General features: G+C 56.1%; 1 protein-coding gene across 3 annotated transcripts in view; it reads right to left on the minus strand.

Annotated features, from left to right (window-relative positions):
- SPIRE2 (spire type actin nucleation factor 2) overlaps positions 1-10,996 on the minus strand; it is a 26,912-nt gene extending 15,916 nt beyond the window's left edge. For 2 of the 3 annotated variants that reach the window (XR_005723374.1, XM_040253634.1), the window contains exons 1-2: positions 10,717-10,990; positions 3,727-3,767 (exon numbers count right to left, since the gene is read on the minus strand). Coding sequence is in view for 2 of the 3 variants with exons in the window: in XM_040253634.1 (XP_040109568.1) it covers positions 3,727-3,767; positions 10,717-10,987 (312 nt within the window). In the remaining variant the exon portion in view is untranslated. Of the gene's footprint in view, positions 1-3,726; positions 3,768-10,716 lie in introns of all 3 variants that reach the window. The other variant, XM_040253635.1, reaches the window with a different exon arrangement.
- Positions 10,997-12,850: the final 1,854 nt, after the last annotated feature.

The raw sequence follows: 12,850 nt of genomic DNA on the forward strand, positions 1-12,850 counted from the left end.
GCGGGGGGGTCACCAAGAGAGGAAAACCGGAAATCCCTGTAGGGGAATCCACAAAGGTCAAATCCACCCCAGGTCAGTGGGGTGGTGATCCGAGGGATACTAGTCAGCCGTGCACAGCCCTGAACCCCCAGCACCGCCTAGAGCCAGGACCCTGGAGCTCTAGACAACACAGAAGCAGTCTACAGCCACAGAGGGCAGGCCCCTGGCTCCCGGGGGTCGGGGGGTGCGGGGAAGCATGTTGGGAAAGATGTGTGTGGTGTTGCTTACACACCAGTCAGAGCTCACCAGATGTACAGTTTACCCCCAACAAAAGTGTTTAGAAAAAGACAGAGAGGCAACCTAAGGAAGCATTAGTTCATGTGCAATGACAGTATGTTTTAAATCAGAGGAAAAAGGCTAGCTTATTCAATAAACGCTGCTGGAGTAATTGCTTAATGACACATATAAAGCTTGACACTGGATCTCACAAAAAGTGAGACCCCTCAAGTATTTTCAGCTGTATGTAAATTTCAATGTATGTGAATTTAACCTGAAAGAGAAAAACCTAAAAAATAATTGTGCCTGTACAGGGAGAGGGGGTGGGGTCACCAGCAGGCAGGTAGTGGGGCGGCGCTGCAGGGAATAGGTGAGTCCTTTGCTGGTGGAGCCTCGTGTGGGGCCACTATGCTATTCTGCTGGTTTTGCATAAGCTCAAAATTCTTTCTCCACAACAAGGTCTTAAAAAGCAGATTAGCACAGTAGAGACGAGTCCTGCACTCCTCTTAACTCTGCTTTTGGTGTTACTTAGCCCCTAGGGAATTGAGCTTTCAGGGACCACCATTAGCATTTCAGATCCAGGTTCTGTACTGTCTGTGCCCCACAGCCTTGGGTCTGCTCGAGGGAGGCGCCAGGGGAGCGGTTCGATGCCAGCCAGTGGCGCACAGCAAAAAGAATGAGGAAGCTGCTTCCAGTGCTGACAGCACCGTGTGTTTGTGTTTGAAAGGGCATTAATGGTTTCCTTTCACGACTCAGTACAAGAGATATACACACACCAAAATGACCACAGCTCTTTGCCACTAGTTTCAAGACCCTCACAGGTGGGGCAAACATTGGTCACCTGCCTGCCTCAGGTAGGGGGGCCGTGCTGGCCTGGGGGGGTGGTCAGCCTGCAGCCTGTGCCCTGACCTCGTGCCCCTGGACGGAGCCACACCCTCGCCAGGCATGTGCAGGCCACTCGGCCTCTGGGCCTCTCTGGTCTCTCCTCTGTTTCCTGTGATGTCACCCCCAGACCCCAAGGGAAGGAGTCAGAGCAGAGCTGAAGGGAAGTGTGACAGTCAGCGCTGGGCAGAGGGCAGGGCACAAGAACAGGCCTTCTCTGTCCACAGAAGCACCTCCCAGGATGCCCTGAGTCTGGAGGGGCTTAGGGGGGTCTGCCTGGCTCGCGGACGCCTGGGGAGGGTGAGGCCCTATGGGAGCAAAGTTCCAATGAAAGTCAATAACGCTTCCAGCCTGGAGGCACCTTATCTCTGCCTCAGGAGGCGAGGACCAGTTGGGCTACAGGTCACACCCCAGCATCAGGAGTCAAAGGGCCTGCTCTGGCCGGTGGAGTCCCTGGGGCAGCCCCTTGGGGCTGCTGGGTGGGCAAGGACCTCACTTCACACAAGTGCCCATCAGTCCTTTCTTGGCCCAGAGAGAGGTGCAGGAGGAAGACAGAGATGAGCTTCCCTGGTGGCTCAGGAGTGAAGACTCCGCCTGCCAATGCAGGAGACGTGGCAAGTTCGATCCCTGGTCTGGGCAGATCCCATGTGCTGCAGAGCAGCTAAGCCCGGGTGGCACAGCTAATGAGCCTGTGCTTTCGAGCCCAGGCTCCACAACAAGAGAAGTCACTGCAATGAGAAGCCCGTGAACCACAACAAAGAGTAGCTCTCATTCTCTACAACCAGAGAAAAGCCCACGCATCAATAAAGACCCAGCACAGCCAAAAATAAACGAATAAAATCACTTTTACAAAAAAAGCAGAGTAAACTCCACCTCACCCCAGCTTTGCCCCACAGACCCCGCTGACCCCAGGGTGACCCTCTCTCTCTGAAGGAGACTACTCTACCCCTCGGGCCGGGCAGGCAGCAGGCCTAACACCAAAGCTTCCTGGCTCCAGTGCAGCACAGAGCGCCCCCTTCGGGCCTGCCTCCCCTGGTTCTAGTCTCTGGCTTGTGCTGGCCTTACATCAGTGAAAGGGTTAACTCCACTGCAAGCCTCTTGAAAGCCGCCCTAGCCCCAGACACTGGAGAGACCACTGGCTTCCCTCTAGGGAAAAGTCTAGGCAGAACCCCAAGCCCCCCTGCTCCTGGCAGTGTGGGCACCAAGCAGCTGAGGCCCCGGGACCAGCCTGAGGCACTGAAGGGCCGGCGTGAGAATCTCAGCACCCAGGCCAGGAGGCTGCCCTGACCGACTTCCTGGGGCCCCCACGTCGATTCCCAAGCCTATATACAAAGTTCTTTGTAGTGTCTTCAAGACTGATGACAGTAGGGAACACAAGTGGAACAGGGGTGGGGAACACAAATTCACTTGGGGCTGTGGGGCAGGGCAGCCTGGCAGCAGGAGCTGCACACAGCAGTGAGATGGACACGTCCTGAAAACAGGGCTAGGCTTTTCTTACTCAGGTTCCAGGACGCTGTGTAGCGTGAGCTCAGAGCAACCCCTGGGAACTCGTGTTGTATAAACAGCAGGGCATCCGCCCGGCCAGAGGATGTACTTTATCACTGGCACAATTAAGAATTGCCAGCATGTGGTGACTAGAAAAAGTCAGAAAACTTTGTGATGGTTTTATTATTGTTGGTAAAAATCGTCCGTGACAGACCATTGGGTTTCCCTTGTGGCTCAGACAGTAAAGAATCTGCCTGCAATGCAAGAGACAGGGTTCGATCCCTGGGTCAGGAATATCCCCTGGAGGGGAGAAATGGTAACCCACTCCAGTATTCTTGCCTGGGAAATCCCATGGACAGAGGAGTCCTGTGGGCTATAGTCCATGGGGTCACAAAGAACTGGCCATGACTGAGTGACTTTCACTTTCACAGCAGACCAACTGGCTGTGCCCACCCCCTTTCTATAACACTGTGTTTAACATATAAATACGTATTTACACAAAACCATTTTTTACAAAGCAGTGGAATAAACATCAAATTCAGGACAAAGCACCTGGATGGGACAGGAGACACAGATAAAGGTCCTAGGGATGAGGCACTGGAGAGAGCTCAGGGACACGGGGGATGGGCTGCTTCTCCTGTTTGTCCCCCAGCCCCACGCCTGACCAACGCTCTGACCAGGGAGACCACATCACCTTTGCCCTTTCTTCCCTCTGGTCAGTGGGAGGCACCTCCAGGAGCCCGGGGATCACAGGGGAGACCCCACGTTTCATACCCCCTGAGTCTACCCCACCCTAGCCCGTGTGTACGGGCTTCCCTGCCCGTACACGATGCCTGTTTTCAGGCATCGTCTCCCCACAAGCCTTCCCACCAAGCCACTGAGCACTTATCCACATCCTGCCTCAGAGGAACAACTGTACAACCGTTGTTGTCCAGTCGCTCAGTCATGTCCAGCTCCTTGTGACCCCACGGACTACAGCATGCCAGGCTTCACTATCTCCCGGTCCTTCTAGAAGCACAACTGTATGTGCTGCTGATTTACAGCATACAACACACCTAACTGTTACTTCGGATCAAGTACATTTAAATTTTGTTTTTAAAGTACCTGGGCTTCCGAGCTGGCCGGTGACACCATTGTTGTGGGCTCTGCAAGAGAAGAGAAGCAGCAGTCAAAACAAGCTTCAGCATCCCCTGGGCCAGCCCCCTACCTACCCCTCAGGAACACACAGCGCATCTCCCAAGATCTCCACCAGAAACCAGGGCGCCGAGCCATCAGTCGCTGGATGGACACTGATAAGACCCAGCTCTGCGCTGGACGCCAGGCGAGCCATGTGGCCCTGCCCTGGGGCAGATGGTCCCGCCCTGCACAGTGGTCACGCCCAGAAGTGACCACTCAGAAAGGAGCAGCCTACAGGGCCTCAAAGCCCATCCCACCCCCAGGGGAAGCAGGCAGGGGGCAAGAGTGAAAGGAGAGAGGAAGGGTCAAGGGGGCAGCTCAGGTCAGCCAGGCCCAAGGAAAGGCCTCGCAGTGGGAAGCCGCATACCCCCAGCTCAGTCAGATGGGAAACCCGGGTGCAGTGGGGAGCCATGCACCCCCAACTCAGAGTCAGATGAGAAACCTGGGTGCTGTGGGGAGCCATGCACTCCCAAACCAGTCGGATGAGAAAGCTGGGTGCAGTGGGGAGGGCAGGCTCTGCTCCAGGGTTCCCAGCAGCCATGCGGGTGAGTTGCCATCTGGCTGCACCTCTGGCACTGGGGATTTCTCCCCAGACTGTCAGCACCTCAGCCATTCATACAGGGTGCCCAGGTGCTGAATTTGGCTGTGGGTATTTTTTTATTAAACATGGCACTGAGCTGGCATGTTTACAAGCACTTGCAAAGCCAGTGTATAGCCTGGGAGGTCGATGGTCCTGGTACCCACTTCACAGATAAGGAAACCGAGGCTCTAGGGGATGAGCTTATGTGCCCCAAGGTATCACAGCTAGTAAGTGGTGGTGCTGGCTGTGGCCAGGCTGGGGGACCCCAGAATCTGTGTTCCAGTCACTGCCTGAGCCACCCTCCAGCCTTCCAAGAGGCCAGGCTGGAAAGACAGGAAACCCACCTCCTTCCACAGCCTTGCTTGAATAAAGCACACAGAGCTGTGGGAGGGTATGAATTTCAGCTGCCTTAATTGAGGTGGATAAAAACACAAACCATGACATTCTCCGCTGAGTGAACCTGCTAACTCTGCAAATATTTTCCAAATGCCATCAAGAGACAGGAAGATTGCCAGGGATAAAGGGAGTTTGCATAGGGCTGAGCCATGAAAACACTTTCCCATTAAAACACTGCACTCCCAACATGGGTGGCGTTGATGGAATAGTGAGTACCTGGGCATATACCTTGGCCTGTATTGAGGGTTCAGTAAAAAGTCTGTAGCTGTGAAGGACAGAGATCGTGGAAAGTGGGAGAAATGGAAGGGCCGGGGCCCCGAGTTACCTTGCTATAAAGGGCAGGGGGCAGCCAACCTTTCAGAACTCTTTATAAACCCAGCATGGTGTGGAGGTGAGCTTTCACCAACCCAGCTGTATTTAAAGTCGCACAGGCTTGGGGAACCTTTGGGCTGTGCAGAGCAAGGAGCCCTGCAGTGGTCCCGTGCCCAGTGCTTTGCTGCAAAGTTCAGGGCCACGGCTCCCTCCGCGCAGATGAGGAAGCTGGAGCTTAGAGACAGAGAGGGTTTACCAAGAGCACACAGCTAAGGAATGGTGGTGCTAGGAGCCCCACCAGGCACAGCCAGACTCCGGCTGCACCCTCCAGAGCCCCTGGAACACCTGGAGTCGACATAACTTTGAGAGAAGCTTGATATAACAAGATGCTCACCTGGCATCCTGCACACTAGCTCATACTTATTTACAAACCAGCTGCTCCCTGGGGAAGAGCAGAGAGATGGAGATGGACGCAAGGTTCTACTGATGCACGGTGAGGTGGGAGCTAGACGCAGCCACCTGGTTTCCCTGGCATTCTCACCACCCACACCCCAAAGGACACCCTCCCCGATATGTGCTGGGGTGGAAAGTTGTTTCAGTTTCTTCTGGGAAACAACAAAAGACAAGAAGTCAAGAAGTGAGGGCGTTTTCTTTGAGATGACCCTGTCATAGTACAGGAAACAAGTTTCGTTTGTGGGAGAGAACTCTGTGAGGACTCTGCAGTCTGGAATCCTGGGGGCAGTGCCTCCCTGGGGCCAGCAGCGGGTGGTTGGATGGGTGCGGGGTGGTGGGATGGGTGCCGGGCAGCCTCTCCCCCTTCTGTAGGGCTGGGGCTGAGGAGCACTGTGGGGAGTAAGGACCCTGGTGTCCTGCCTCCCTGACCACAGGGAACAGGGGGACGTGGATGCAGTGTCCTGCTAGGATGCCAGGGGGGCAGTGACCGTCCGCTGATGACGATCGTCCTCTGGGCTTGGGGTCAGCACAGGAAGGAGCCTTGGACTCCCCTCTCCGCTCCTCACTTCTTCACTCGAGAGAGGAGCTGGTGAAAGCAAGATGCCACCTGAAGCCAAGAGGAGACAAGTGCTCCAAACCCGGAAGCTGTTTGTTCAGCACAGGGGTCAAAGGCGCCCTGTGTTTGCGGTGTGTCCTTCCTCCTCCAGGTAGTTTCTGCCATAAACTCACACATCACCATGGGCGTGGTTTCCTACCCAGCAGCAAGGCCCAGGAAGTGAGTCGAGCCCTAGGGAGACCCAAGACAGAACTCTGTCTTGGGGTCCAGACGGAGGTTCAGCTGTTACTCAGATGACCTTAAGGCAAAGGGATTATCATGGCTTTACAAGGGTAAATTTGTATTAAGCAGTAAGTTTGTGTAACTTGCTCCCTCAGTAGCCCTGATTTTTTAAACCACTCCGTTTGCTTGCATTCTCCAATCCCCGGGGAAAATGGTTGAGTGGACACCCATGAACTTGGCACTCACTGAACAGGGGGATTCCTGGTGGAGCTGAGGCAGTGATGTGGACAGGTGCCCTGGGCTCAGCACAGCCTCCTCGATGCTTGGGTGAGGTGCCCACGGGGCATGTGAGCAGCACCTCCCTGGGGCCAGCATGTCCCAAGGCTCCACAGACACCCACATGACCTCTGGGGCAGCTGCTAGCAAAGCCTCATTCCACAGAGACTGAAACTGAAGCACCCAGAGGCCTAAGTAACTTCCCAAGGTCAGGCAGGGGGTGGGCGCAAGCCAGCCAAGCCCACTCCCCAGCCCTGCCCCCATGTCTCCCCACGTGACTGCATGGCTGCTCTGCCTTCCTAAACCTCAGTTTCCTTGTCTGTATGATGGGCGCATAGCCCTGCCTCCCCGTCAGAGGCCTGAGTGAGACGATGACGAGGTGGAGCCGCTGCAGCCCCACACCATGTCTTCCTGGGTGACCCTCAGAGGAGCAAAGGGCCTGGGGGGGAAACTGGGGGACAGCCAGGGTGGGTGGCACCAGCAGCTTCGGAGAGGGCCAAGAAGTAGGAGACAAGAGCCACATGGGAAAGCTCTGGCTGCTCTGTTCAGGATGTGTGCTGTCTTCCAAGGGGAGCATACCAGCTCTGCAGCCATCCCAAGCTCTCCCCGTATCATTACACACACCCCTGTGAGGAAGGCCGTTTAAAAGATACAGGCAACCCTGGTCACTTAGGAGGCAACCTGCTGGAGGCCCAGCAAGTCCAGCATGAGGGCCCAGAGCCCACAGGACGCGCAGGGCTGCCCAGAACACTGGGGGTCCCACTTCAGCTTCTGGGAGGGGACACCCTGAGCCAGGAGAAACATGAAAAGGTGCCTCCCATGGGAAGGGGCAGCCCCACTTATACACACAGTGCCCGCAGCACAGAAATGCAGCAGCCGTGGTGGCGGCAGCACTGCGTGTCCACGTGCCCACGTGTCTGTGTGCCCGTGTGTGTGTCCATGTGTCTGCTGTGTGCACAGGTCCTTGGGCCCAGGGTGGACACCGGCTTCACACTAACATTCCCTCATTAGTCTTCCTCTGTCCCTGGGCACGTGCCACTCTCACCCGTTTATGGGGGAGGAAAGGGGGCCCCTAAACTTCACCCTAACTCCAGTTGCTGGGCTGGAGGTAAAGAGGTGAAGAACGGAGGTCATGACACAGGGCCGCCAAGGAGGTAAACTGGAAAGGTCTTGCCTCCAGGTAGCAGTGGGCAGCAAGGGGACAGGTGCCGGTGTCTGGGGGGTGGCAGAGGGGCCACAGAACTACAGGCAGAACAGGAGGGAGGGCTGCAGATGCAGGTGTGACCTGGTGGACAGACCACGTGAGGCACCCGGGCATGCAGAATGGGTCCTGCGAAAAATTTTAGCATCAAAACTGACAAAAAACACACCAAACATGGAAAAAAGTAGGGCAGTGTGTGGATTCATATAAGAACAGAGAAGGTTGGAGGTGAAAGCAGGCACAGCCCTGTGACAGCCCCGCATCCACCCTCCGCCTGCCCAGGGCTTTCAAGGTGGAGAGCCTGTGCGAAGAGAAAAGTATGTCTGTTTCCCCTGCAAATGTCGGCTGGGCGGGCAGGTCTCAAGCGAGGAGGCAGCCAAGCGTCACTTTGGGAGCAGCCAGTGTCCTGCGGGGCCTGTCCTGGAGGCATCAGGTGGACAAATGCCACTGAAACTGTCCCAGGGTCACTGACCATGACCACACTGCATGGAAGGAGTGAGCTTTGTCTCAGGGAACGGCCAGCACCTGTGCTGCCTGATGGAGTTTCTTGCCTTAATTAAACAAAAACCAAAACCTTTGCCTATCAGGAAGTTTTAATAATAGCCTCCTAAAAATAACTTCACTTAACATGTTTCTTCATTTTCCCCACTTGAAGAAGGGGGGCTTCCAAGCAGTTATGAAGAGGTTGAGATTAGGAAGTTTACTCAAGTCAGCTTTTCCCAAGTAGCAGAAAGTGGGAAGTATTCCTTCTCATGTCCTAAGATAATACTGTTCATCCTCCCCAGGTAAAGTTTAGTTTGGTTGTTGAATTTTTTTTTTTTTTCTTTTGGATCAAACCTGTGCCCCCTGCAATGAAATCCTGGAGTCTTAACCACTGGACCACTGGGGAAATACCTGTTTGTTGCTTTCTTTACCATTATCTTAAACAATGACTTAATGCCTAGCTTTACCAGAACTTCATGAGGGGGTCTGGGAACTGAGGGCCCATGTGACCTTTTTCTTGATGGCTATTACAGCACACTTCTTGCAGTGAATCCACTGAAAGAAGCACCCAAGTCCCAGAGAAATGCTGCGTTAGCTACCTACAGGAGACAGTCGGCCTAAAGTTTCAGCTGATTGACGAAAGCTCGACAAGGGCAGAAGAGGAAGTTCAGGGTAGTCTATTTCTCAGTCTTTATAGAGGCAGCAAGTCACAGACCTCATCCACCTTTATAAGACATGCTTATGGACAGAAACTAAAGATCGTATCTAATGGAAAATGAAATTGGGCTCCTGTGTTACAGGCCAGTACAGGTCAGTGCTTCTGGGTCTGCAGGGGCCAGGAAGAAGGGGCTGAAGAGGGGGTGGGTAGGGGAGGTGGACAGGTCCAGAAGACCACCACCCCAGAGGATGGCCATCGTGGTTCCATGTGGACAATACTGACTCCTCTACAAAGAGAAGCCCTCAGTTCTAGCCACCTGCCAGGACTGGCAGCAGACCACTTACTACTCTCCGCCTCAGTTCCCCACCTTTTAAATCAGAGGGTCAGACCAGGCAGGCCCTTACAGTCCTGTTCTGCGGTGGCAGAAGCCAGTCCCTGGGTTATGTTGTCTCCAGGGATGAGCAGGGGCACAGGGAAGGTCTTTCAAGGAGGAAATACAGTTGTGAGAGAAAAGCTCTTTGTGAACATACAGACTCCAGGGCCCACAGGTGAGACGAGGCCACCCTGTCCCATGTTCTGAGCCCACCTGTGAGGACGGTATACACAGGCACTGAGAGCATCTGTGCTGAATCCAGATCCTAACCCTTCCTGTGTGACAGGTAAGCCTGAGCCTCAGATTACCTGCGCACAGAACGGAAACAGTACCATTTGAGTCCAGTTCTTATTATTTCATCTAGACAAATATATTAGAGCTTTTTGTGCAAATAGAGCAACTCTCAAATATCACCCAACTGCTGTGTTAGGGAGGTGGGAACAGGGCACACAGATGAGATGGGAGCTTGTGGAAGAATACTGAGGGTCGAGGAGTGGCAAGCATTCAGCAGACTGCCTGGTTATCAAAGGAACTGTCCTACTGGCTAGCTTCGGCCTGGCCCATCGCATGGATTTCTGCAAACCCACCTCTCCAGCACACACAGCTGGTTGGTGCACTTCCCCAGGTATATCCCCTTTAGAGGTAGTATGCTCAGCACCAGCACCCTGGTTCTCCAGGGAAGAAAACTTTTTTCTTAAAGAGGCTAAAAATCACTTAAACTCATCATTCTCCAAAGATTTCAAATATCTTTCAAGGGCTTCATTGTTGAATATTGCTCATGGTTAAGAGTCGAACACTAAGCAAGCTGTTCCCCAAATCTTACATTTTCCTTTCTCTATTAAATCGGCAGACCCACAAAAAAGAGCCCAAGCAAAACGTTTCCTTTCTTGCCTAAATACCAGTCCAACAACGATCCACACCACCAGTCACTGGGTGGGACCGACTCCCAGAGCAGAAGGAACAGACCAGGTGGGGAGAGCGGGCAGGAGAGGCAGAGTCTGGTCTCCCCGAGGAACGTCCTCGGCCAAGGAGCCAAAGCTCCTCTCCTCTCCAGCCAGCACTGGCCCTGATGGTAAGATGGGTTCCAGGTGTGTGTGCGTGTGTTGGGGGGGAGCCGAGGGGCAGAGGTCCGAGTTCTAACGGAGAGTTGGGGGGCTCCCAACCCAGAAAAGGGAGAGGGGGAGGAGGGCCTTCCAGTCCGGTAGAGAGAGAAGCCAGAGGAGGGCCACCAGTGAGGCAGAGGGGCCGCGGAAGTGGGAGAGGTCGGCGGGTCCCGCAGAGAGAAGGCGCGGCAAAGGGGGCGCCGGGTCCGAGGCCAGGTCCGGCAGAGGGAGGGACGGAGGGTCGCAGCCCCTCCCCGCCGCGGGCGCCGCCCCCCGCCCCGCAGCGCCCCTGTTCCCGGCCTCACCCGCTGCGCCGGACTCTCGCCGCGCGCTGACCGAGCCGTCTCTGCGCAGGAGGATGTCCGCCGTGTCCCGGATGCGCCGCCGGCCGCCCGGCGCGCCCCGCAGCCCGCGGCAGCACTGGAAGCACACGGCCCACGCCTGCTCTTCGTTGATGGGCTGCTCGTACGCCTTCAGCACCTCCTCCAGGGACAGCTCCCACGGCTCGGAGCGCCCCGCGCCCCCGGCCCGCTCGCCCGCGGCCGCGTCGCCGGTGGAGCTGCCGGCCCAGGCCATGGCCGCCCCATCATCGCCGCCTGCGCGCCCGGCCGGTTTCCATAACAGCCGCGCCGGGGCCGGCGCGCCCGCGAAGCGCGGGGGGCGGATCCCGCGCCGCCGGCCGCTGCTTTGTCATCGCCCGGCCCCGCCCAGCGCGAGCGGCCGCAGGTGAAGCCGCGCAGGGGAGGAGGGCAGGAGAGGGGAAGGGAGGGGCGTTCCGCGGAGGAGACGGGCAGGCGGGAGAGGGCGCGGAGCTGGGCTTGAGGCGGGGATGGACAGGCCGGGATCAGGGTGCTGGGGGAACGCAGAGCCGGGAAGAGGTCCGGGAAGAGTCCGGGGGAGGGGGCAGGGGTGCGCAGGGTCGACCCGCAGAGGAGCGCCCGGGGTGGGAGGCACCTACGGAGACGCGGTCCTCCTCGCCCGGCCCGCGAACCCACACTAGGCTCTCAACACGCGTGTCAGGCCAACATCCCGCCCAAGCCCCACCGCGGTGACTGCGGGGAAGCCGGAGGACTGTGACTCCCGGAGGGGCAGGCGGTGCTGCAGAGCCAGCTGGCCAAGTCACCTCGGGAGTCACCACTCCGTGAAGAGAGCCAGGAAGACCCGCGGAAGGAAGCACTTAAGTGTCCCTTTTCCAGCGGAAACACGCGTCAGTGTTGACAGCTCTGGCGTCTCCGTGGAACGCGCGCGGCGCTTCGTCCTTGGCCGGGAGCACCGGCTCAAAGGCGCCCCCGCGGGCTCTTCCGCCCTGGTTGCACTGGGTCAGAGTGACATGGCCAAAATGCACTGGTAGGTGAGGCAAGAAAGGCGACGGTCCCCACCCTGGTTAGCGCATGGCCTAGATTCCTGAATTTCTCCATGCTGGCGATTCTCTCAGGTCTGTAGTGGAACTTGGGACTGGAAAGTTCCTGGGAATTCTTAGCAGCTGAAGATAGAAATCACAGCAGAGTTGCAGTGTCACCTCATTGAAGACTTGTAGGCGGCCCCGTAGGGCCCTACTCTCAGATAACCCCATATGGCATTTTCATCTTCCAAAAAAAGGGAGTTTGTACAGATGAATCAATCGTACAAGTTTTGGCGTCCAATAGCTGGGCACTTTCACAGCTTTCCTGGTTCTTGGCGCTTATGCAGGCAGAAACCAGGCAGTGCCACCACTGTGAAGAAGGTGGAGCCTGGGGGCTCCAAGAACTGCAAGCACTTGGACTCAAGTTAATCTTCCTGCCTAGGGACCCTGGTGGTCCGGTGGTGAAGAGTCCATTTTGCAATGCAGGGGACGCAGGGTTTGATCCCTGGTCAGGGAACTAAGATTCCACATGCAGAGCAATGAAGCCTGCACAGCACTAGAGTCCCTGTGCTGCAAGGAAAGATCCTGCATGGCAGCTAAGACCTGATCTTCTGCCTAATCTTCACCCACCGGAACCCCCACCCATGGTTGTCAGTAGAGGTCAGGGAGAACCTCCAGGTGTGTCTTACCACAGTGGGGAGTTCCCATACGGTGGTGAGGTTAAGGCCCAGACTCACAGGACACGGAGCTGTCCTCTCCTCCCCCACGTGGCTGTTCCCCATGAACCCACACAAGGGGTGCTTTCAGACTCCATGCAGGTAAAGTCTTCCATTCAGACCACCACCAACTCACTGGAAGTTAGGGTCACTGCTCCTACCTTGGGCAGAGCCAGCCCCTGCCTCCTGCTGGCATGAGCCTCTCAAAAGGGGCACCCTGGCCCCAGGGCAGAAAGTGGCAAGTACTCTAACTGGAAGGTGCTTGGGTTGTAGCAAAAGTACCTTTCTTGGTGCTTCTTCAAAGGGCCTCAAGTTCCCTAACTGAGGGTCTTGTTTGATAAGGACAAGCCTTGGTAAGGACCTAGTTGTTCACTGGGGGGT

The sequence above is a fragment of the Oryx dammah genome, unplaced genomic scaffold, assembly GCF_014754425.2.
Source record: "Oryx dammah isolate SB20612 unplaced genomic scaffold, SCBI_Odam_1.1 HiC_scaffold_13, whole genome shotgun sequence".
NCBI classification, from domain to species: Eukaryota; Metazoa; Chordata; class Mammalia; order Artiodactyla; family Bovidae; genus Oryx; species Oryx dammah.